The sequence below is a fragment of the Lepidochelys kempii genome, chromosome 5, assembly GCF_965140265.1.
Source record: "Lepidochelys kempii isolate rLepKem1 chromosome 5, rLepKem1.hap2, whole genome shotgun sequence".
Classification (NCBI taxonomy): Eukaryota; Metazoa; Chordata; order Testudines; family Cheloniidae; genus Lepidochelys; species Lepidochelys kempii.
This window is the reverse complement of record NC_133260.1, coordinates 21502731-21529548: the sequence shown is the minus strand read 5'-3', so window position 1 is coordinate 21529548 and position 26818 is coordinate 21502731. Positions and strand designations below refer to the sequence as shown.

Here is a 26818-nt window from a genome sequence, read left to right as displayed (position 1 = left end):
TCCCCCCTTCCCTCCCAGCACCTCCTGCATGCCACAGAACAGCTGTTCTGTGGTGTGCAGGAGGCGCTGGGAGGGAGGGGGAGGAACGGGAATAAGGTGTGCTCAGGAGAGGGGATGGAAAGAAATGGGGATGGGGCCTGGAAAAGGCGCGGTGGGGGCTTGGAGGAAGGGGTGAAGTGGGTCAGGGCTTCGGACTGAGCAGGGGTTCAGCACCTCCAGGGAAAATTAGAAGCCAGCACCTGTGAGACATATACCCTAATATTAAGAGACTCTTTCAGATTATTTCTTGAAAGAAGCAAAAGGGAGCACAAATCCATTCCCCACTGCAGGTCACATTCACAGAAAGCATCTTAATACAATGCTTAAACGTTAAATCAACCCCAAGTGTTACCTTTTTAAAATTTTAAGGATCTTGTGCACAGACAGCTAGTAAGCTATTGATTTCTTCTTAAACATGCTGCCTGCGGGAGACAAAATGCATGAGATAAGGTGCGGATACCAAGTGACGTCCTGCTACCCAGAGTTTTCTCAAATTTTCAGAGCATGGGCTGCATCTCCAGTGTTTTCAATTCTAGCACTTAGCCTCTTGCTGTACCTGGTGTTTTTCTTAAAGTCCCACCCGCAGGAGTCCTGGGATTACCTGACAATCAAAGCTTTTATTTAAATTAAAAAAAAAAAAGATTCTAGCCCACATGGTTGCAGAGAAAAGCTGAAAAACAAACTGTAAAGGCTCAGTTACCAGAAGTATTTCATGTTTCAGGGGTCTGACTCAATTTTGGAACATCTTGCACTAGAATCAATCATAGAATATCAGGGTTGGAAGGGACCTCAGGAGGTCATCTAGTCCAACCCACTGCTCAAAGCAGGGCCAATCCCCAACTAAATCATCCCAGCCAGGGCTTTGTCAAGCCTGACCTTAAAAACTTCTAAGGAAGGAGATTCCACCACCTCCCTAGGTAACGCATTCCAGTGATTCACCACCCTCCTAGTGAAAAGGCTTTTCCCAATATCCAACCTAAATCTCCCCCACTGCAACTTGAGACCATTACTCCTCGTTCTGTCATCTGATACCATGGAGAACAGTCTAGATCCATCCTCTTTGGAACCCCCTTTCAGGTAGTTGAAAGCAGCTATCAAATCCCCCCCCTCATTCTTCTCTTCTGCAGACTAAACAATCCCAGTTCCCTCAGCCTCTCCTCATAAGTCATGTGTTCCAGTCCCCCAATCATTTTTGTTGCCCTCCGCTGGACTCTTTCCAATTTTTCCACATCCTTCTTGTAGTGTGGGGCCCAAAACGGGACACAGTACTCCAGATGAGGCCTCACCAGTGTCGAATAGAGGGGAACGATCACGTCTCTTGATCTGCTGGCAATGCCCCTACTTATACATCCCAAAATGCCACTGGTCTTCTTGGCAACAAGGGCACACTGTTGACTCGTATCCAGCTTCTCGTCCACTGTAATCCCTAGGCCCTTTTCTGCAGAACTACTGCCTAGCCATTCGGCCCCTAGTCTGGAGCGGTGCATAGGATTCTTCCGTCCTAAGTGCAGGACTCTGCACTTGTCCTTGTTGAACCTCAGATTTCTTTTAGCCCAATCCTCTAATTTCTCTAGGTCCCTCTGTATCCTATCCCTACCCTCCAGAGTATCTACCTCTCCTCCCAGTTTAGTGTCATCTGAAAACTTGCTGAGGGTGCAATCCACGCCATCCTCCAGATCATTTATGAAGATATTGAACAAAACTGGCCCCAGGACCGACCCTTGGGGCACTCCACTTGATACCGGCTGCCAACCAGACATGGAGCCATTGATCACTACCCATTGAGCCCGACAATCTAGCCAGCTTTCTATCTACCTTATAGTCCATTCATCCAGCCCATACTTCTTTAACTTGCTGGCAAGAATATTGTGGGAGACCGTGTTCAAAAGCTTTGCTAAAGTCAAGGAACACCACGTCCACTGCTTTCCCCTCATCCACAGAGCCAGTTATCTCTATCATAGAAGGCAATTAGATTAGTCAGGCATGACTTGCCCTTAGTGAATCCATGCTGACTGTTCCTGATCACTTCCCTCTCCTCTAAGTGCTTCAGAATTGATTCCTTGCGGACCTGCTCCATGATTTTTCCGGGGACTGAGGTGAGGCTGACTGGCCTGTAGTTCCCAGGATCCTCCTCCTTCCCTTTTTTAAAGATGGGCACTACATTAGCCTTTTACCAGTCGTCCAGAACTTCCCCCGATCGCCATGAGTTTTCAAAGATAATAGCCAGTGGCTCTTCAATCACAGCCGCCAACTCCTTTAGCACTCTCAGATGCAGCGCATCTGGCCCCATGGACTTGTGCTCGTCCAGCTTTTCTAAATAGTCCCGAACCACTTCTTTCTCCACAGAGGACTAGTCACCTCCTCCCCATGCTGGGCTGTCCAGTGCAGTAGTCTGGGAGCTGATGTTCGTGAAGGAGGCAAGAAAAGCATTGAGTACATTAGCTTTTTCCACATCCTCTGTCACTAGGTTGCCTCCCTCATTCAGTAAGGGGCCTGCACTTTCCTTGACTAGCAGGACTGCATCTCACTAACTAGACCTCCTCCCCTCCCATTAACAATCACATGGGCTCACTTCCCTTTCAACCAGGATAGTCTAACATCCCAAATATTGTGCCTTGGGATCAATACACAAAAGAAGCCAATATCAAAGTTTATTGATCCACACAGGTGAGTGCCAGCTACAACGCACTTTGAACACATAAAAAGGGACAGTTTCATAGATTCATAGAATATCAGGGTTGGAAGGGACCTCAGAAGGTCATCTAGTCCAACCCCCTGCTAAAGGCAGGACCAATCCCCAATAGTTTCAATTTAGAATTTGTCAGCTTAGATAAATTCAAACTAGTTTCACTTCACCCTTTCTGTGGTTCCACAACTACATTTTCCTGTTTTGTCAAGGTTTTCCTCTTCTCTCCTTGTCGCTGTGTGAAAGGCCCAAAAAAGCAAAAAAAAAAACCAAAAAAAACCCACAAACCAATTGTAAACATAGGGGAAACAGTGAAGCTGACTAGACACACAGCGCTGTCAAATTCTCAAAGTAGAAAAAAATACTCTGCTTATTTTGCTTCTTTCAATTATAGTAATAGCAGGTGTTACTTACACCATAATTCAGTTCACTCTGAAATGTTTGTCTTCAGTTTTTCTGAAGGCTATGTTTTAAAAAAGAAAAAAAACAAAAACACACACACACACACACAACACTAGTTCGCTCAGTTAGAGCCACTTCTTCCCCTTGAATTTGTTTGAACTTTTGATTCTTTGCCCTGTGAACTTCCCCAATGGGTTCCTGCATGCCCATAATTAGGTAAGATCTACAAACAAATCAATACATGAAGAACATTAGTAAGCAGAGCTGGCTGAAAAAATGGGAATGCTTTCAGATTTTTTTTTGTATGAAATAGTTTCATTGTGTTTCATGAGATTTTCTTTTTCAACAAAATGATTCAAAATGAAATAAGCTGGGAAGAAAGGGATGGGGAAGGAAGAGGAGGGGAGATTAATTTCCATTCAAATCAAAAGGAAAAGTTTTCATTTCAAAATTGGTTCACCACAAATTTTCAAATGATAGCTAAAAACTTTTCATAAAGCCCCTCAAAATGTTTTCAATCATGCCTACTAGTGGGTCGAGGAAAGCAAGGCCCTCTACTCAACTAATGATCACTGCTGTTTGCCTATCTTTATGTAATATGGTAACTTTTGAAAACTACATCTGATCCATTCCAACATATCAGGGTATATTCTAGGTGTCAATGGGCAGAACCCTACTGATTTTTATGACCACTGGGAAGCCAGAAAAGCCTGTATGCCCCTATAATCAGGCCCACAAAGCTTCCATTTGGTGCTGCAGGCAGATGAAGCCCTCTGGTGCCCTCTGCTGCTGCCTACACATCATAGAGGGTCATACCCTTTGTTGCTCACAGGTTTCAGAGGAGCAGCCGTGTTAGTCTGTATTCGCAAAAAGAAAAGGAGTACTAGTGGCACCTTAGAGACTAACCAATTTATTTGAGCATAAGCTTTCATGAGCTACAGCTCACTTCATCGGATGCATTCAGTGGAAAATACAGAGAAGAGATTTATATACACACAGAACATGAAAAAATGGGTGTTATCATACACATTGTAAGGAGAGTGATCACTTAAGATGAGCTATTACCGGCAGCAGAGCGGGGGGGGAGGGGGGGGACCTTTTGTAGTGATAATCAAGGTGAGCCATTGCCAGCAGTTAACAGGAACCTCTGAGGAGCAGTGGGGGGGTGGGAAATAAGCATGGGAAAATAGTTTTACTTTGTGTAATGACACATCCACTCCCAGTCTCTATTCAAGCCTAAGTTAATTGTATCCAGTTTGCAAATTAATTCCAATTCAGCAGTCTCTCCTTGGAGTCTGTTTTTGAAGTCTTTTTGTTGTAATATTGCGACCTTTAGGTCTGTAATCAAGTGACCAGAGAAACTGAAGTGTTCTCCGACTGGTTTATGAATGTTATAATTCTTGACATCTGATTTGTGTCCATTTATTCTTTTACGTAGAGATTGTCCAGTTTGACCAATGAACATGGCAGAGGAGCACTGTTTGCACATGATGGCATATATCACATTGGTAGATGTGCAGGTGAACGAGCCTCTGATAGTGTGGCTGATGTGATTAGGCCCTATGATAGTGTCCCCTGAATAGATATGTGGACACAGTTGGCAACAGGCTTTGTTGCAAGGATAGGTTCCTGGGTTAGTGGTTCTGTTGTGTGGCGTGTGGTTGCTGGTGAGTATTTGCTTCAGGTTGGGGGGGCCATGTGTAGGCAAGGACGGGCCTGTCTCCCAAGATTTGTGAGAGTGATGGGTCGTCCTTCAGGATAGGTTGTAGATCCTTGATGATGCACTGGAGAGGTTTTAGTTGGGGGCTGAAGGTGATGGCTAGCGGCGTTCTGTTATTATCTTTGTTGGGCCTGTCCTGTAGTAGGTGACTTCTGGGTACTCTTCTGGCTCTGTCAATCTGTTTCTTCACTTCAGCAGGTGGGTATTGTAGTTGTAAGAATGCTTGATAGAGATCTTGTAGGTGTTTGTCTCTGTCTGAGGGGTTGGAGCAAATGCGGTTGTATCGTAGAGCTTGGCTATAGACGATGGATCGTGAGCCCCATCTCTGCATTACCCAACTTTTAAAGTGCAACAGAACCCTGGCAAAGGGGGCAGATGGGGAGGGGGGACAGGCTGGCTTGGCTAGAGCAGGGGCAGGGCAGGGAAAGAGCCTATCTGACTTCAAGATTAAACTCGATAAGTTTATGGAGGAGATGGTATGATGGGATAATATAATTTTGGAAATTAATTGATCTTTAACTATTCATGGTAAATAGGCCCAATGGCCTAGGATGGGATGGGATCTGAGTTACTACAGAGAATTCTTTCCTGAGTACCTGGCTGGTCAGCTGATCACCATATTTGGGGTCAGGAAGGAATTTTCCTCCAGGGCAGATTGGAAGAGGCCCTGGGGGTTTTTCGCCTTCCTCTGCACCATGGGCCACGGGTCACTTGCTGGAGGATTCTCTACACCTTGAAGTCTTTAAACCATGATTTGAGGACTTCAATAGCTCAGACATAGGTGAGAGATTTATTGCAGGAGTGGGTGGGTAAGATTCTGTGGCCTGCATTGTGCAGGAGGTCAGACTAGATGATCATAATGGTCCTTTCTGACCTTAATATCTGAGTCTAAGAGCGCACATGGGGCTTTAGAGAAAGCTTTGTTGCATTAAAAATAAAAACACAACCACTTTTTAATGTAATACCATCAGACACACACTAGAGCAGTGGTTCTCAAACTTTTGTACTGTGACCCCTTTCATAGCAAGTCTCTGTGGGCAACCCCCTTATAAATTAAAAACTCTTTTTAACATATTTAACACCATTATAAATGCTGGGGGCAAAGCGGGGTTTGGGGTGGAGGCAGACAGCTCACAACCCCCCATGTAATAACCTTGTGACCCTCTGTTTGAGAACCCCTGCACTAGAGTGTAAATTTAATACATACGTATCTAGACCTTATTATTGACCTCAAACCTCCATGGTTGTCAAATTTTCTTATTTTTTCCTTCTTTTACAGCAGCCAGAATTAACCTGCATTTTTCAATCTCTAAAAATAGATTTCTTTCACACATCACTAACTTTACTATCAGTCATAGTTTTCGAATGAGTGGTATTCCCTCTCCACTCACAATGCCAGTCTCGACCACCCGTTTTTCAGCTTCTTGCATAAATGCTTGCATCTTCCATGCTGCCCCTTTGAATGCACTTCTTTTAGCTTAAAGCCACTGTTGTGCCCTCATTCAAATCCCTCTTCAGCACTGACCTCTGCAACAATGTCCCTAAGAAATCTGCCAAACAACAACAAATGGCTAGGTTGAAAGGTGGATCGGAATAACTGATTATCAAATTATTTGTGATCCGATAGTGCTTAGAAGTCCCAATCAGAATTGGGCCTCCACTGTGCTAGTCACTATACAAACATAGTAAAAGACAGTCCTGCCCCATATAACAGACCAGTAAGAGGGCAGGGAAAAAAAGAAGTACTATCCCAATTTTACAGATGGGGAACTGAGGTACAGAGATCAAGTTCACACAGGAAGCATAGGAGAGCCAGGAACTGAACCCACCTCTCCTGAATCCCAAAGTGGTGCTTAGCCATCACCATCCTACCTCAAAAAACAAAACAAAACACCAACCAAACCCCCCATTATAACCAGATGCACAAGTGGGCTTAATGAATAGTGGGTGAGAGGAGGAGGAGGGCAGACAATACTGGTAAAGATCATGTACTTACAAGGGCTAGATAACTTGAGAATATCTTACCTTCTTTTAAAATAACCTTTGCTCACACCCATGCTCAATTCTCCACCCCACTCCTTTTCCTTCTGTGCATGCACTCTCGCTTCAAACCTCTGCACATTCATTTTAACATTTGACTAGGGCTCTTTTTGTGCGTTTGTTTTAAATTTAAACACAGTTAATTCCTATTTTATCTGGAGCAGCCTCCCAAGAGGAGCTGTAGGGGCAAACAACTCAGTTTTAAGAGAGAGAGCTGGGCAAATTTATGAGTGCAATTGTATGACGGGGATGCTTGTGATGATGGGGGACAGAGCTCAATAGCCTGGGGCTTCCAGGTTATATCTTATGTTCCTAAAGCTCACGCTTCAGGGTCTCAGCCTGTCGAATCCTACTTAAATAATTACTATTTAGGCAAGCAGTCCTCTTGGATTCAATCATTACTCATGTAAGGAATTACTCATTTGAGTTAGGGTTGCAGAATTGTACACTTTAAGTGTATCTGCACTGCAGTTAGACACCAGCGGCTGGCCCATGCCAGCTGACTTAGGCTGTCTGGGCTGGGCTGTTTAATTGCTGGGCTGTTTAATTGCAATGCAAACATTTAGGCTTGGAGAGCTCTGGCCCTCCCACCTCGTGGGGTCCTAGAGCCTCAGCTCCATCCCTAGTTTGAACATCTAGGGTGGCCAGATATCCCGATTTTGGGGTCTTTTTCTTATATAGGCTCCTATTACCTCCCACCCCCTGTCCCTATTTTTCACACTTGCTGTTTGGTCACCCTATGAACGTCTATACCGCAATTAAACAGCCCTGCAGTCCAAACCTGGGAAGCCTGAATCAGCTGTCACAGGCCAGCCACAGGTATCTAATTGCACTGTAGACATAGCCTTTCTTTTTGCCTCACCTGCAGAAAGGCCCTCTAGGCTAAATACTGTAATAGAATCACAAACAGTCACTCAAATATTTTCTGTTTTGTGATACTACAGTGTTATGTTGACAGCATTACTTATTCTTTTGTCAGCCTGGCATTGTCCTGAGGGTGATTTTGCTCAATCCCTCATGTCCAAAGATAATGGTTATAAGAATATTTTTTAACACACCCCATATGACGATGTTATTTTGCTGAATTAAGGGTTTCATAGATTCTAAGGTCAGAAGGGATCATCTAGCCTGACCTCCTGAGTAACAAAAACCATAGGCCTTTCCTGAATTAATTCCTGTTTGGATGGGGTTTTACAGAAAGCTTGGTTGCATTAAAAATAAAAGCACAACCACTTTTTAATGTGATACCAATCAGTGGGGGATAATGGGGGGGGGGTTTGATTTTTTTCTTGTTGTTTGGGAGGATTGGTTGTGGGGGGGGGTTGTTTATTTAAGAAAAAGAAAATGCTCTAGTTCAACCTTGGTTTAAAAATCTCCAGCAATAGAGAATCCAACACATCACGTGGTAAATTTTTCTAGTAGTTAATTAACCTCACTGTTAAAAAATCATGCTTAATTTGAGTTAATCTTGTTTTAGTTTCAAGAAGTCTTCATACTAGCAAGGACAATTAATAACAGGATTTGAATATACCGTTAACTATTAAAAAAAGTCAGTCAATGTATTTTAGCTAAAGTAAAAGACAAATGTATATGTTAAATTAGCCACCAGAGGGAGCTCAGGCTCCCATGAATATAATCTGTACAGAAGTTGCTTATTAGGGTGTTCTGAACAGCTAATTCTTGTGTACTAGTGCATTTTAAAAAAGGAATTTGTGTAGGCAAGTAGTTTAAACTTCTTGACACTAACTCACGTCACTCAATTGCCTTCTGCAGTCCTTTATTATGTAAGAGGAAATGAACAGTGGGAAGAACTGTGTATTTAAAAATTATGTTCCAAGGTAACATGACCTCTGGGGTCTTCATACCAGGCTTCTTTGCACATTATTTGAACAGAACTAACAATGATGGGAGCCCTGGTAAATATAAAGGTATAAATATCTGTCATCTTTATCACCTGTGAGCCAAGTTTTCTTTTCTCAGTTATACATGTGCTACTTGATTAGGGGGGCTGGAGCACATGACTTATTAGGAGTGGCTGAGGGAACTGTGGTTATTTAGTCTGCAGAAGACAAGAGTGAGGGGGGATTTGATAGCATCCTTCAACTACCTGAAGGGGGATTCCAAAGAGGATGGAGCTAGGCTGTTCTCAGTGGTGGCAGATGACAGAACAAAGCCCTGGCTGGGATGATTTAGTTGGGGATTGGTCCTGCTTTGAGCAGGGGGTTGGACTAGATGACTCCTGAGATCCCTTCCAACCCTGATATTCTATAACAACAAAAATACCATTGGCTACTTCCTCTCTGCTTGTGTTGAATGCTGTTGAGGAAGGAAAACATCTCTACTCTTAGTGCGCTGCGGTGATGCTGTGGTCAACAGCAGCAAACTCCAGATGGAGCCAAGATATCAGAAGGGGCTTGTGAAAGGAGGGAGAATGCATTTGTGAAATGAACGAGGTCCTGTAGCACAGACTAGCAATGAGCTCTACAAACACAGAGGAGAGAGGATCTTGTGCTGGCAGATAAAAACCAAGGACCTGATTCTCTTCTCCTACACTCACTTTACCCTGACTTCAGCTGGGTTATTTCTGGTTTGTTCCTATGTAAATGAGAGAAATTGGAAAAGAAAGACATTGAAAAGAAATTGAAAAGTGGACAAAATTATGCCAAATAACCCAGCAATACATCCAACCAAATTCCATCCTCAGAGATGTCGTAGATACCCAACAACTTTTTAATTCTGAATTAAGATGACTAAACGTTAAATCCCTAAAATATGGTTTTTTGTAATAAACAATTTTTAAAAATAGTTATAAAATTTTACATGACGTAAAAACAAGACAGCAGGGGAGAGGAACTACATAAAGTAAATCACTCAGAATTGCAATATGTGATTTATGATGATCTCATTTTATGAGCTAGTTAAAGTATTGCACTGGACTAGCAACAGGGGCCCTAACTTTCAGGGGCTGCTAAGCACTCATACCTCTACCTTAAAGGCTTGTCTACATGGGGAAATGGATTGGCCTAGCCATAGCAGAATAATTTCACTGGCAAAACTACAGTATAATAATTATTCCACTATAGTTATGAATCCATTTCCCCACATAGACAACACCTAGATTAATAGAGTTACGTTCCACACTTCCAAAAATAGATCAAATCTATTTTATTCATATACTTAGAAAACAGATTTACAGCATGATCCCGTAAATACTTATTACTGGGAGAGTCATCAGAACCACCATAGCAGCCTCACTTAAGCAGTGAATGAGGGAATTAATCACGGGGGGGTTGAAGGGGGCGTGACAAGGGAGAAAAGGATGAGAAGATCATGTACACATCACTGAAATGTTAGTAAACAACACTGTCAGGACATGAGACTATATTTTAACATTGCAAACTCTCTGAGGCAGGAACCATGTGTTTGTACAGTGACTAACCCACTAGGACTTCAATCCTGACTGAAGTCTTGGGCACTATCACTATACAAATACATACATAAAAAAATAAATACAGCACTGTTTTCAGTGTGTACCACGCTTATGACTCATGGCTTTATAATTTGCACTGGATGATAAACAAGAGTATGAATTCCTTCAATAATTTAACTCAAAGATTTAAGGTAATCATTTTCAGAGACGGAATTAAAAAGTTATTCAAATCATAATGCTTTAATTTCAATAGCAACCTCAAGTTGCTCATGCAATGATGGTTACACAAAAACAAAGCTGCTCGTGGAAATTAACATTCTCTTATTGCCCAGTGCATAGCTAGCAATGTTCCATCCAAAAGGATGGAGCTTCATGAGACATCGATTTACAATACTTAAAAGTTGTTATATAGCTAAGATCCCTTGTGAGCTTTTTTTTAAACTGTGCCATACTGATTAGACCAGAAAAGATGAGACAGTTATTTCAATGTTAACAAAATTGCTTAGGAAGAAATCTGGCACACCTAGAAATCACTCCAATTTAGCTACCTCTATGAAATGGAACTTTACATTCCAGTGGAGTGTATTCTTATGTCAATGATGAGGGCTATTCTAACTGCCAATCTGTATTTTTTTTTTTTGTACAATGGGTCACCTTAACTGAACAGCTCTCCAATATCCTGAATTACAGCCTAACTGCAATACCACAGACCAAAAGCAGTTACAGCTTTTCATTTAAGGAAAAGAAAAAAAAAACTGTGGAGTCCAACTTTTGTTTTAAAATACTTTCTCAAGTACTCCAAATGATAGTGATTTTCTTCAGAAGTAATCAGTGGAAAAAGAGGACTTTCAAACTCCAACAATTTGCAAGTGATCATTTTTAATGTCTAAAATTAAGATGACCCATAGCAGTAATTCCTGATATTAAATACTTAAAAGAAAGCCCATTGAGATGGTTGTATATATAAGATGTAACATGTTTTGTAAGGCACCTTTCATAGGCACACAGTAGTGTTCACATTATTGTGCCCCAGTATTAAATACTGCTGTGACAACCCTGAAGTAGCTTATCAGCTACTCTGACTGTAATTATGCAGTTCTAATGCTGGTTTTCAAAATACCATTTCATTAAACACTTTATGAGTCACTCATTCCAGAGATAATGTGTATCAATATTTAGTGTAGGTCACCTGACTGCCCTCCTCACACAATATTTTTTGCTTTTGAAAGGAGACAGAAAGAAAGCTCTGGGAAATTGACAGCCTTCAGTCATCCAGAGAGCACATGATATATACAGCCAGTATCTGTGAGCAATGATGCCCCACCAACACTGGGAGTGATATCCTGTAGTGGCAAGGGTATGGGATGGGTGTATCATAATGGAATGACGTTTTCCCTGTATCTTCTAAACTGAGCCTTTGGAGGGGGGTGGGGGGTGTCAGTTCACCCAAAAGTGCTCATGTGTACAACAGCAGCAGATCCTCCCGCCATAAGAACAGCCATACTGGGTCAGACCAAAGGTTCATCTAGTTCAGTATCCTGTCTTCTGGCAATGGCCAGTGTCAGGTGCTTCAGAGGGAATGAACAGAACAGGTAACCATCAAGTGATCCACCCCGTCGCCAATTCACAGTTTCTGGTAAGCAGAGGATAGGGTCACCATTGATGGACCTATCGTCTATGGACTTATCTTGTTCCTTTTTGAACCCTGTTCTTGGCCTTCACAACATCCTCTGGCAAAGAGTTCCACAGGTTGACTATGCGTTGTGTGAAGAAACACTTCCTTTTGTTTGGTTTAAACCTGCTGCCTATTAATTTCATTGGGTGACCCCTAGTTCTTGTGTTATGAGAAGGTGTAAATAACACTTCCTTATTTACTTTCTCCACACCAGTCATGATTTTATAGACCTCAACCATATCCCCCCTTAATTCCACACCCCAAATCATATTTGTTACCCTTTTCTGTACCTTTTCCAATTCCAGTATTTCTTTTTTGAGATAGGGTGACCACATCTGCACGCAGTATTCAAGATGTGGGCGTACCATGGATTTATATAGACGCAATATGATATTTATCTATCTTATTACCTATTCCTTTCCGAATGGTTTCCTAACACTGTTAGCTTTTTTGACATTGAGTGGATTTTTTTCAGAGAACTATCCACAATGACTCCAAGATCTCTTTCTTGAGTAGTAACAGCTAATTTAGACCTCATCATTTTATATGTATAGTTTGGATTATGTTTTCCAATGCGCATTACTTTGCATTTATCAACATTGAATTTCATCTGCCATTTTGTTGCCCAGTCACCCAGTTTTGTTAGATACCTTTGTAACTCTTCACAGTCTGCTTTGGACTTAACTATCTTGAGTAGTTTTGTATCGTCTGCAAATTTTGCCACCACACTGTTTACCCCTTTTTCCAGATCATTTACGAATATGTTGAACAGTACTGGTCCCAGTACAGACCTCTGGGGGATACCACTATTTACCTCTCTCCATTCTGAAAACTGACCATTTATTCCTACCCTTTGTTTCCTATGTTTAACCAGTTAATGATCCAGGAGAGGACCTTCCCTCTTATCCCATGATAGCATATTTTGCTTAAGAGCCTTTGGTGAGGGACCTTGTCAAAGGCTTTCTGAAAATCTAACTACACTATATCCACTGGATTCCCCTGTCCATGTGCTTGTTGACCTCCTCAAAGAATTCTAGTAGATTGACAAGGCATAATTTCCCTTTACAAAGCGGGGGGGGGAGTTGTAGGGGCTCATGGGCCAGAGGTGTCAAGCTGCTGATGGGAAAGGGCACCTGAGAGGGGACAAGGAGCATCAGACAGGGGTGGGAGGAAAAGAATCTATGCCTCCCACTTTAAATGGCTTTCCACAGCCCCTGCTTTCACCCACCCCACCTTTCATTCCCATATGGGGCTGCCCAGATAAGAGCTCCACTCACCAGCCGAAAGGCAGAGAGAGACAGACTTAGCCAATGGGGGAGCCAGAGGAAAGAGTCCACCCACCAGGTGCCTGCACTCAGGAGAAGGGGAGGTAGAGGCTCCGCAGGCTTGGAACACATGAGGAGGTAAAGAGGACATCCACCAGTCCACCTCTTAATGGGGGAGAGAGGACGAGCACCCCCACTCCTGCACTGCAGAGACTGGGCCACACGAGGAGTGTGGGTTCAGCACGCTATACAAAATAGACATCGACACACGCATTTACACCAGAAGTCTGCAAACTAGAACCTGGCACTATCAGAGATCTTTCTGGAGAAAGGCACTGAACTAATTTGCGGAACTCCCTCTTTGTTCCTACCTCCACCCTGTTGATTCATTGCTCTCCACCTCTGTGCTTTCTCCCACCTATGAACAAGAGGATGGTTCAGGCTACGTGGCCCACTCAGTTCAGTTCTCTGAGTCTGCTGAAAAGGGTCGCAAGCATGATGGGCTTTTCCATGACATGGACACTTACTACCCAGCAGCTAGACTGCTATATCCACAGACTTCACAAAACTAAATATGTCACAATGGCTTTCAGCTGCTGCCGACCGAGTTTGACAAGATTTGAACCAGTGACAGAGTGCTGAAAGATTATCCCATCATGATTCCCCTCCCAAAAAAAAAAAATATTTTTTTTAACAGGCGACAGAGTTATGCTGTGTGCGTGTTCCCCTCCCGCCCACTACCAACAGAACACCATCCTCTTTGATATGACTATTTGAGTGCTATTTTAGGAGATCTGACACATATGCCATGCTTCAGAAAATTTAACAAGCTTTAGAATTTCACACTTTTCCTCCAGCCACTTTTATTTGAAATTAGGTTCTACAGCGTAAGTAATGTAGAGTTCCATTCCTCATTGATTATTGATTAACTCAACACAAATTTATCAGCATGATCATTTTTAGGGGAGGTATGCCTAACAATTACATTGGAATTATACGAATATTTGTGGCAAGCACCATGACTATAAAACTATCAGCAGAAAGTGCAAGTCCATTTAAAAAAAATTTTTCCCACAAAAAGCTTTCTGAAAAGCTTGTCAGCTCAGCAGTGCAAGCATTTCGGTAAAATTGATAATGTATGTTGCCACATATCATTTTTAGCAAATATCTATTTCAAACAAAGTTAAAAACATACTCCAACTTATGTTTTCAACTGTTTTGTCTCAAGTCCAGTAGGGTTTTCAGTAAGCTAAAGTTACTTTAAATATTTAAGGGCCATACCAATAGAACGCTTTGCCAATTCACACAGTTTAAGCATTTGAACTCACAGATAGAACACTGATTTTTGAGTTTTATCCATTCTTCAGCAAACTGCAGATTTTCTTTTGATTAAGGCATCTTAAATATGAGAGGTTTGGCTGATGAAATACTACAGTTCCAGGGATTCAATTATCAACTTCCCATGTATCCTGTAAAGAATTACATGTATGCTAAGGAATTTTTCATTTTCCTCAGATTTTTTTAAATTTGCCACTACACCCCAACACTAACATTCTCTATGATAAGAGAATTTGGCCTACCCAAACACTAGTTTGTTTTGTTTTTTAAATAAACTACATGAATGGTCAAATTTAGTTAAAACTTGGCCAGATTTAGTTTCTTCATTTGTGACAATTAAATACATGAAGCCAATCATTGTCTATACCAGTACAAAAATGTTGGAGGCCAAATTAAAGAGATGAAAACGCAAAGTTAACAAAATATAGTTCTACTCTCAATTTTTTTTTAATGGAAATTGTTTTCTCCATTCTCCAGAACACCCTCCTCCAGAATGTGTTCCCCTTTTCCCTTTGCTACTGCAGCATCTCACCCTCAGCTGCAAGAGTAGGTGAAAGGCCTCCCATGAGATAAAGGCTAATGGATATGCAAGCAATTGTACTCCGGTAGTGCAAGTTAGCCAACACTACTAACAGTAGTGCTACTAATCTACTCAGCAAGCATTATGTATCTGATCACTTCTAAATATGAGCCACTTTATTGTTGCTTATGGTCAGCAGTCAAAAGCTATTTCAAATAGCAATTTTAGGGGAGAAAGAAAGGGCTTTGTCTTACCACATTCTGCACACATCTACCAAAGGAATGTTTGTTGCAAGATTCACACGCACAAAAATCAAAAGGTAATTAAACCTTCAATTACTGCTTTTAAGTAGTTTCAAACTAGATAATCAAGCTTATGGAGTACAGTTTTGCATAATTAAAGAAACACAAAATAATCCATAGGGAGGCTCATTAATACATTAAGAAGCTAGAGTTAGTTGAGTAATGGAGTCCACTTCTTTACCATCAGCGCTAAACTGGCTGCCAGTAACTTTTCTGATGGAATTCAAGCTGTGGGTCTTAACCTGAAAAGCTCTAAATGGTTTGGAAACTACCTCTCTCCTCATGCAACATGGTTGAAGTCTGCAGGGATACTCGAGCTAGAACCTACTCAGTTTAAAGGGGACTTGAAAAGGGGGTTGCTGGCTGAATGATTTCTGTGAAGGGTCCTTAACTTTACAATTCACTCCCTCACTATCAGTGGTCTCCAGAGGTTTGGATTTGTTTACCTTCTAGGCACACTCCAAAAATTCTCAAATATGCCCATCCTATTAATTCGCATGGTCGTTCATGAAATATCACTTCTCAGAGAGAGAGAGAGAGAGAGAGAGAGAGAGAGTTTTTACGTTTAAGTGGACACTCCTTCAGGACTGCAAGTTTTGGCTCAGGCTGTCTAGTGCAGTGATTATTAACCTATAGTCTGCGGACCCCTGGAAGTCTGCAATCTGCATCTAGGAGATCCGTAAAAGGTTGTCAGTTACCATAGAACAGTAATTTTCAACCTGTGGTTTGTAGACCCCTGGGGGTCCGTGGACTACATCTAAGATTTCCAAAGGAACCACACCTTAATTTGAAATTTTTTAGGGGTCTGCAAATTGAAAAAAAGTTGAGAACCACTGGTTTAGTGCATGCAACATAAGACTAGGCTGGGAGCAAAAAAGTGTATATGAATATATAAATTGTTAAAAGGAAAGGACTTGGAAGTAAGCAAAGCAGCCTTTCCATACTTTTTCATCAGAAACACTTAACCACAGCTTTCATTTCTGCCAGTTGTCACCCTGTTTGGGGTTACATCAGTGCAGACCATGGTCTGGTCACATTCTGTTGATTGACAGGTAGCAGCCACTTGTGTGAAAATTGGCTTATGCCCTCTGGCAGGCTCTCTCTCTTCATCCAGACACCGTCTTCAGTTGAAAAACTTCTGTAATTCTCACCCTAACTGAACTGTGAGCCTGCATATTCCAGTGATTCCTGAAACACTTAGCAGGTGGGGAAAAAGAAACCAAAAAAAATCTGTGAAATGGCTGCATAAGTGCTGACTCCTCAGCCTGATAAATCTTTCACTTCACTAAATCTGCATTTTATTAAACAGGCCCTTCCTGTGGAGTGCGAAGGCTTCCTATTTGGCAAAATCATCAGCATGATCTCTTCCTTGTTCTTTTCATGTTAACACTTCCTAGTCTTCCCCCACATGGACTGGGGTGGGGAAACCCTTCAAACCACCTTCTTTTTAAAAGGCAGAGTACACAGGAACTGTACCAGTGACATCTAGATAAGATTGACTGCCCTAACCACAGTGCCCCCACACACCCAAAAAACAAAAACAAACAAACAAAAACAATAAATCACAGTGCAACAATCCTACCAGCACAACTGCTGCTGAAACCAATTGTAGGAATGGTGCTTTATCAGAAACTAAAGTGAGTTACTGCATCCTTCATGCCTTCTGCCCCTCTTAAAATCAGAGGGGAAGAAAAAAAAAAAAGGCATCTTAAATACAGTATCTAAAACCACTACCAAAACTTGAGCTACCTCCTTGCGTAGTGCTTATCGCAGAGGCAGAAAACAAACTTGGAGAACACTACTCTGTGGTGTGGGAAGGCCTATCCCAGAGGGTGTGAGACTAAATTGCTTGCTAGCCTCCTAACAGACATCCCATGATCTACATCGGTTGCAATCACATGACAGAATCTTTCACTGTGTTTATAAACAGCTATAAAATTGCTCTGGTGCCCGTACTACAAATTTTTATGCAACACACATACCTGGCTCCGAAGATGTCTTTTTTTGCTAGATCAATGCCAGAAACAACCTTAACTCTGAGGAGTCGAGACTCGTCCTAATAAAATAGGAAAGAAAGAGAAAAAGAAAGGTGTTTTACTCATGCAAATACAAGTGATCTTTGAAGGTATTTGAGATCACTACTTCCCAAACATGGAAGAATTGAGAGTCTCCTGAATAGAAGGAGTCTGGTCTATTTTTCAATCCTGAGTTAAATTCTGAAAGCCTTATGGAGGGAGCTCTACAGTTCAGCTCCCAGAGAACAGTGCCAAACAGAGACATGAAGGGCTCTTAGTCCAGCCATAGTAAAAGCTGGCAAGAATATAACTGCCAGATTATTGAAAGGGGGAGAAGGGGTGGGAAGGATTATTTGCATAAGAGGGCCATTTGAAATCTCAAATGATCCAGAGAATTTCCACAGGAATTCCTGCTTCTCAGATTTCAAGTTCATCTCTTCAATATAAGGTCATATGATTTTGAAAAGGACATTTATTTTGGTATTAATTGCCAATAGTGATATTTTATCATTTTTTAATCAAATAATGTGTATTTAATAGTACCAGTGCATGAGGAAAGAAAAACAACACACAGAAACAGCAAGTGAGATCTAGATATGGTACAAAATTTCAAGTATTTATTATCTTGATTTCCAACCCACCCACCCCCAGATTTCCCAAAAGCAAAGGAATAAAGCAGTGATTCTCAACCAAGGGTATGTGTTCCCCTGGGGGTACACAGAGGTCTTCGAGTGAGTACATCAACTCATCTAGATATTTGCCTAGTTTTACAGCAGGCTACATAAAAAGCACTAACAAAGTCAGTACAAACTAAAATTTCATACAGAGAAAGTAAGCAATTTTTTACTAATAGTGTGCTGGGACACTTGTATTTTTTTTGTATTTTTATGTCTGATTTTGTAAGCAGGTAGTTTTTAAGTGAGGTGAAACTTGGGTGTATGCAAGACAAATCCAACTCCTAAAAGGGGTACAGTAGTCTGGAAAGGTTGAAAACCACTGAAATAAAGGACATTCTGTGTTCTGGCCGATACAAAGCTTAAAAATAACTTTTCAGAGACGGGTGTGGCAGTTTCAGAAAACGCAGATTACCAGCTCATCACCTTGCACAGCAGTTGATCATGCGGACACATTCTACTGTCTTTAAACATCAATATTGACACTGCTTTTTTTGTGCGCTGTGCTTTGGCCAGCCTTTTTAAAATAAAAAGGTTGTCAGCAACGTGAAAAGAATCCTCTTTCAAACCCCTCCTTAAAAATACTCTCATTTGCAGCGATGCCTACAAAACCCTTGGTAACAGTTAGACAGTTCGTGTGCTAAGACCAGTCTGTCATACTGAGCAATATTATCTCACTGTTTCATTGTACTCCCCATCTGCCTGTGTCCACCTATTGTCTCGTCTTAGGTTGCAAGCTCCCTGGGGCAGACACTTTTGGGGCGGGGGGAGGGTGTCTTTCTGTGTTTGTACACCATCCCGGTGCATGACTAAGGCTCCTAGACAGGCCCCAAGTAACGTGTGGTGGGGGAGGGGAAATGGATATACTTTACCAGGGCCCGGTCCAAGGGAGGGGCCCGGCAAGAGGGCCACAAGCCCTTCACCATGAAGAAAAAAGAGACAGGCTAAATTATGGACATTTAAGTTTGACTTAGTGTTATGTATATAATCTCAGGGAATATGTTTGTGCTTCTGTATATGTGTGGGATGGAATGGCAGCCCATTGTTATGTGTTTGCCCTGTGCCCAGCTAAATGTTGCTTGGGGCCTGGCTTCTAGGTGCTACAGTAATACAAACAAACAGTTTGGGGAAAGATTCCATTGAAACTGGTTTTGCCATCATATGTACAATTTCACTTTTTTTACATGCAACCACCTTATAATAGTGGATGACCCTAAGGTTCAATTATTGTAACTGAGACGCCCGCTGCTTGTAGCTTGTTCAGAAACCAGTGAATTTCTCACAGGTTTGTACTATCGTGATCATATTATGCCTACTCAATTTGTTTTAGAAAGCTGACAAAGTGAATCCATCCATTAAACCTGTATTTAAGACTTCCATGTGATTAGGAAGGCCAGAGGTCCATTCTAAAAGCAGACCAGTATCTTGCCTCGGACAGCAGACAGAGCCACATGCTTCAAAAGGAAGAAACCCAGCAGAGGCTGTGATTGTATAACCTGCCCGCAGGGAAAGCTTCCTTGTAATCCCCTCCCTCCCCCTCCATAGTTAGGATGCCTCACAACCAAAAGCCTGAGGATTTATATACCCCTTTCCGAAGCTTACAGAGTTTTGACTTTTCATTTTATTATTACTGATTTCCAACAGCACTCACAGCATGCTATGTACTTTCCAAACTGAGGAAGTATGATCCCTGACCCAGAGAATTTACAATCTAAACAGGGAACATGACTAAAACAGTGGGTGGGCAAGTAGCTTCTAGACAGTTACATTACCAGATATTGAACTGGATGTATTTTACATATCCTAATTTGTTTACAAGGATGGAGGTGTCCGTAGTTTTCTTATAGGCATTACAACAGAGACGGTCTTCAAGGGTGACTTCAGTTTAGAATGGATGGAGCCCGTGCAGATAAGCACAAGGTTCTTTCATGCAAAGGGAGCAGGCACGGAAGAATGACAGGGAATAATCGTGGGATAAACTGTACAAGAGGGCTTACGGTTGGCATCATTGTTAAAGACATGATAAAGGTTGATAAGTAGTGAGAGACAGTCACACAGGACTTTATAGTGAGACAGCTACCTGAACTCACGACTGTTATTTAAGGTTTCCACCATTATGTCTAAAGTCAGCAGGTGACTGGGCTTTATCCTGTGGTGGTATTTTGCCCCTACTTACACTTAAATACACGCTACAAAGTATCATTCCACTCAAAGGAATTTTGAAATTCTCCCAAGTGAAGAAAGTTAAAGTAATGGATGGGACTCAGCAACTCCCAAAGCACACCAGTTCAAGAGCTGTGCTAAATGGAAGCTTTAAATGCACGGTTTAGAGGTTTTGTGCTGCACTCACAGCCTCTCTTGACATCTTTAAAAGAAAGCACACACAAGACAATGCATAGCGCTAAAGACTGACCCACAGTGTGCTAAGAGAGAGAAACTGTCTCAGACCTGCCAGTCTTTGTCCCCCCAGAAGCACAGGTATCGCACATAGCTGTGCTCGAAGTTGGTTATAGTTTTCATAGAAACATGAAACAATTTAAAAAAAAAAGTTTATTAAGGTCCAGCTTATGCAATTAAACTGAATTCTCAAACAAATCACAACTCTGTTTAATTGATCAGCCAGTAAGATACTTTTGATACGCCCATTGTTTGCAAGGGGCAAGGTGAACTTTGTATTACATTGTAGTTTATTTGCTTTTTTTTTTTCCCCTCTCCAAATGAACATGAAGTTTAAGTTCTATGTACCAAACAGAAAAGCAGAAATAATACAATAGTGGTCATTCAAATTAGTGAGCTAAACAGTCTGCTACCATCTGAAGTACTATTATCCTCCTAGGAAGGAATTGCAATAACCAATCTTACAAGGACGTGTTGTTCTTATGAGATTGTCACAAATTAAAGGCCTGATAAAACTTCCTTTGAAGTCAGCTGGAGTCTCTTCATTGGCTTCAAAGGGTGTACATCTTGTGCTAATTTGAAATGGAAGATTTGGGGGAGGGGGAGATTTGATTTTCATGGCTAAAAGTTTATTAACCTGATTCACTGCCTCTGCCGGAGTCTCCTCAACAGAGGAAATATACTAATATGATATTTGATAGTATGTGCCACATGACATTCTAGATCAGCAGTGTTCACTGAAATCTTATCCTTCTGCTTCCCTCACACTGGATGGAAAAACTGAATGAGAGTAAATCCTCAAAGACAAAGACTTGTCCCACCATTCTTCCTGATTGGACCTCAAAAAGTACACTCTTTCTTCACTATACTGCTTCCAGGTGCATGTCTTTAAAAACAGATGTTCCAATAAAGGCACCACTCCATAAAGCAATGCACTTTTCGCAATAAGGAGTTTTAGGTAATGCATGACAAGGATAAACTATAGGAAAGACATTTGTAACTGTCATTATTGATATACAAAAATCAAGTGGAGTATGTTTTTTTGGCAGTTAAATATAGAGCTTTGAGACCCTCAAAAGTGATAAATTAATAGTCTGCTTTTCCCAACATAACACACAAGTTTCCATTTCCTGGCTCTACCAAAACTACCATTAAATAGCATCATGAGTCAGTAAAGAGTGCTAAAGAGATCATCACTTATGACCCATACAACAATGGGTTAATTCTTAGATTTCAAGGCCAGAAAGGACCATTGTGATCATCTGATCTGACCTCCTATATAACACAGGCCATAGAACTTCCCCAAAATAATTCCTAGAGCATATCTTTTAGAGAAACAGCCAATCTTGGATTTAAAAGTTCTCAGTGATTCACCACAACCTTTAGTAAGATGTTCAAATAGATAAGTTAATTACCCTCGCTGTTAAAAATTTACACCCTATTTCCAGTCTGAATTTGTCTAGCTTCAGCTTCCAGCAATGGTATTGTTATACTGTTCTTTGCTAGTCTGAAGAGCCCAGAGAGTACTTATCAATGGTTTACAGTCATGCTGGAAGGGCATAACGAGTGGGGTCTCGCAGGGATCAGTTCTGGGTCTGGTTCTGTTCAATATCTTCGTCAATGATTTAGATAATGCCATAGAGAGTACATTTATAAAGTTTGCGGACGATACCAAGCTGGGAGGGGTTGCAAGTGCTTTAGAGGATAGGATTAAAACTCAAAATGATCTGGACAAAATGGAGAAATGGTCTGAAGAAAATAGGATGAAATTCAATAAGGAAAAATGCAAAGTACTCCACTTAGGAATGAACAATCAGTTGCACACATACAAAATGGGAAATGACTGCCTAGGAAGGAGCACTGAGGAAAGGATCTGGGGGTCACAGTGGACCACAAGCTAAATATGAATCAACATTGTAATGCTGTTGCAAAAAAAAAAAGCGAACATCATTCTGGGATGTATTAGCAGGAGTGTTGTAAGTAAGACACGAGAAGTAATTCTTCCGCTCTATTACGCTCTGATTAGGCCTAAACTGGAGTATTGTGTCCAGTTCTGGGCACCACATTTTAGGAAGGAGTTGGACAAATTGGAGAGAGTCCAGAGAAGAGCAACAAAAATGATTAAAGGTCTAGAAAACATGACCTATGAGGAAAGATTGAAAAAATTGGGTTTGTTTAGTGTGGAAAAGAGAAGAGAGAGGGAACATGATAACAGTTTTCAAGTATGTAAAAGGTTGTTACAAAGGAGGAGGAAGAAAAATTGTTTTTCTTAACCTCAGAGGATAGGACAAAAAGCAATGGGCTTAAACTGCAGCAAGGGAAGTTTAGGTTGGACATTAGGAAAAATTTCCTAAGTGTCAGGGTGGTTAAGCACCGGAATAAATTGCCTAGGGAGGTTGTGGAATCTCCAATGTCTAACCTGCTCTTAAAAATCTCCAAACACATGTCAGGAATGGTCTATATAATTAGTGCTGCCAGGAGCGCAAGGGTCTGGACTAGATGACCTCTCAAGGTTCCTTTCAGTTCTATGATTGTTAAACATTTGTTCCCCATGTAGCTACTTAAGGCATGATTTGATTCCACTCTAACACCTTCTCTTTGTTAGCCTCAGGGAGCTCAGTATCACTATAAGGCACTTTACCAGTCAGCCACAGTCGTGTTCTGTGCTGGAGTTTTGGATGCTTCTAACAGTGTAGTGATTACTTTATATTTATGGCTATGACTGGGTATTTTCCTGAAGCTATCAATTATGTGGCACTCGGTGTACATTTACAAGTACAGTTTGCATTCTGCAATATTTGCTGTAAAACTAGAAGATTTGATTTTCCAAAAATAGACTTCTATTGCGTGGAAAAACAGTGCAGAAAAATCAATGTGCAAAAAAAACCCAAAAAACAAAAACCCACATCCAACGTTATACAATTTTTTTTAACAAATTAATGGGGGTGAAACTTTTAAATAAGAAAAGGAGTAAACATTTACATCCATTTGTGTATATGTAGCACAAACATAGTCTGTTGTGGCTACATATACACCAAATATGGTTCTCAGAGGTCAGCATATGTAAAGCTGTGGTTCTCCTTGCTGTCCCAAGGAGCGTAACGTATGTGGTTGTGTATGTGGGGGGCGTAACACCATGTGGTTCTCCAAGAACTGCAGACGGTGAAGACTATGATTTTTGGACCAGTAGGTCAACCAGGGTCTGCAGCTTTTGGGTTTGCTGCCTGAGAAGACCTACTATGACCTAGTGCATTTTCCTCTCCTTGTCCTGGTAGGACTCCTAGGCCTGTTTCCTGTCCTCCTCTCTCCCTACTATTGGTCATATTGGCTCTCCAAGCCCTTTATTTGCAATCCAATACAGCACTGGCTTGCAGGATCTCAAAGAACATGTCCTCTCTAGTCCTCTTCTTTCTCCTCCTCATCGGGGCATGACGGGGGCACCCTCCAAGGTCACCGTGCCAGAAATAGCATCAGATTGACAGTTGCAAGGGAGAGGGAAAAGTAAGTTTCAAAAACTCCCTTCTGTTATTCCCATAAACACTTCTAATAAGAAATACTTAAAAGCTTCAGTGTTGGAGCACCTCCACACAATAGCACTCTGCAGCCCCAGCCAGGATGCACACACCCTGCCAGGGGAAAGGAGAAGTAGGGGAAGAGAGAAGAGGATTTTCAGTTGCATGAAGCTATAATAATATTTCAATCCTTATTCCACGGGTATGAGTATAGGGAAGTGTCAACGTATATTGGCACTATATCTACACACACACACACACACACGAGAAACAGACAGACAGACACACAGACATGGGCCCGGCACCATCTTTAAACACTGTAAGGAGAAATGCATGCACACACATACTCACTCAAGTTCCCTTCCCCTTCGTCAGGTTCATCTGCACTCGCCTGGCAGGACTGGCTACACCTCAAATAGGTCCTGGCTTCGGGCATTGCTGGAGTCCCCTGCCATGTCTCCCCCCTTCTCCTCCTCCTGACTGTTCACAGAAGAGATCTCTAGCTCAGATTCCTCCAGCATATCCACAATGCTCTGTGGAGAGGTGGTACTGTCTCTGCCAAGTACAGTATGCAGTTCCTTGTAGAAGTAGTCTACAGTGCAGCACCAGATCTATTGTTGCAATCCCTGGCCTTGTGGTATCCCTGGTGCAGTTCTTTCACTTTCACACAACGTTGCTGCTAATCACTGTCATACCCCTTTGCCTGCAACTGCCAAGCAATCTGCTTGTAGATGTCCATGTTTCTAGGGCTGATCTATAGCTGTGCTTGCTTGCACAGCCTCTTCTCCCCACAGACCCAGGAGATCCAATATTTTCTGTCTACTCCATACAGGAACATCTAGTGCATGGAGCCAGTAAGGTCAGTTAGGCAGTTGGACCCAACAAGGGTAAGTTGCTAGCTTTTCTCGTCAAGATGGACAATGAGACAAAGACATTTCAAAAACATGCAGGGACCGGCTTCTGATCTCCGTGACCCCTGCACAGTGGAGTTTAAAACTGTGACCAGAGTGGACATTGTTTTAGGGAACACAACATTGTGACACAGCTGCTTGGAGGACTTTTAGCGTCAACAAATGTCATGCAGCATCTACGCTCACACCTCAGTAGGTCAACCATGGCTCTAGACCATTTGGAGAGGTGGTTTTACTGAGTCTCTGCCATGGGAAGTTTAAGTCAACCAGAGACAAATTTGAGTATAGATACAATGCAACTTACATTGACTTCACTTAGTAGTGTAGACCATGTCTGGGAAAGAGGTTAGAGAAGTGATAGGTTTCAGAGTAGCAGCCGTGTTAGTCTGTGTTCGCAAAAAGAAAAGGAGAACTTGTGGCACCTTAGAGACTAACAAATTTATTTGAGCATAAGCTTTCGTGAGCTCCGATGAAGTGAGCTGTAGCTGACGAAAGCTTATGCTCAAATAAATTTGTTAGTCTCTAAGGTGCCACAAGTACTCCTTTTCTTTTAGAGAGGTGATAGCTACTTTGCCTTAGTTCCTCAGCTGAAGCATTGGTATAACTAATATGTTGTTTTGGTTTGTCTTTATTGAAAGATCAAAAGATGTTTGAAAAAAGAACTTTATGAGAGTGTTAAGATTATAAATACAAATCTACATCTTTAGGGATAAAAAGATAGAATATTGTATTAGAGAATATTAGAGAATTCTGGAGTATTTTTAAGGAGCTACACATTTGAAAGCCAAGAATTTAGGGTTGCCTAGCTTTTTCCTTTTTTTAAATGGACAAAGCATTTAAAAGTTTGCACACCTGCGCACACTCAAACACTCACATACACCCTACCCTTTTTCCTTAAGCTTTTGTCATCTGTTAACTAGAAATTTTAGTTTTTTATACAATTTTTCTTTTTGTAAAAACAAAAATATTTGAGTGTTGTTCAAAGCCCACAGTTAACAGGATCCTAAACTATGGTGAGTTTAGAAGAGTAGACTGTAGAACATTATTCATTTCAAGAAATAATGAATTACTCTTTACATAAGTGAAATTTAAATCTGATGTAAACCAGTGTCAGCATCCTCCTGGCCTTATGTGCTCTAGGAGTTTCTGAACACCAGAGCTAGGCCATATCTGGGGATTTCTTGTCCTATACCAGATACTCTGCTCCTTCTCCCCAAAACCGGTTCTTCACGTGAACAAAATGTGATAACATCCAAACAATGCACAAAGACACTGTAATAACCAGGGCCAGCTCTAGGATTTTTCGCCCCAAGCAAAAAATTTGCCTCCCCAAGCTTCGAGAGCATAACTGCCCCCCCACAAAAGGATGGCAGGAATGCCACCCCGAAATTGTGCCATCCCAAGCACGTGCTTGCTTTGCTGGTTCCTAGAGCCGGTCCTGGTAATAACTACTTTGAGAGTTTCATTTGGGTAACGTTTAATTTAAATTACATTTTACAAGAATAAGTAACAGGCCAAACCATTTCTAAGACTACTTTCGAACAAAAATATAGCAATTTACCAAAAAGTAAAATACTCAAATTTTTGTAAAATCTCTCTCATTAACATATTGTTCAATTACACATAAGCCTTTTTAGAAAAACAGTTCTATAGCAGAGGAGCACATACCTAGGAACTTTAGGTGGTTTGATTCATTCAGTGTTGATGAAGATAGCAAGGGAGGTTACAAAAACAAACAAACAAAAAGCTAAGCACTATCCTAATTATGGGTGTCTCCTTTATAAAGTGGAGAGCAAAACAATAAGCTTATAAAATCATTGTTAATTTAAAGTCTGTCTCCTACCACCCCTCCCAACATCTCTGGTTAAACAAAGGTAACATATCTGCAGTTG

The 26818-nt window shown here is 41.5% G+C and overlaps 1 protein-coding gene across 10 annotated transcripts in view; it reads right to left on the bottom strand.

Moving 5' to 3' along the window:
- Positions 1-26818, bottom strand: part of NEDD4L (NEDD4 like E3 ubiquitin protein ligase) — a 371293-nt gene that overhangs the window by 268694 nt on the left and 75781 nt on the right. For 7 of the 10 annotated variants that reach the window (XM_073343622.1, XM_073343624.1, XM_073343625.1 and 4 more), the window contains exon 2: positions 17400-17473. The exons of 2 other annotated variants lie outside the window; for them this stretch is intronic. In XM_073343622.1, coding sequence (XP_073199723.1) covers positions 17400-17473 — 74 coding nt within the window. Of the gene's footprint in view, positions 1-17399; positions 17474-26594; positions 26647-26818 lie in introns of those variants that run through there. One more of the 10 variants, XM_073343631.1, reaches the window with a different exon arrangement.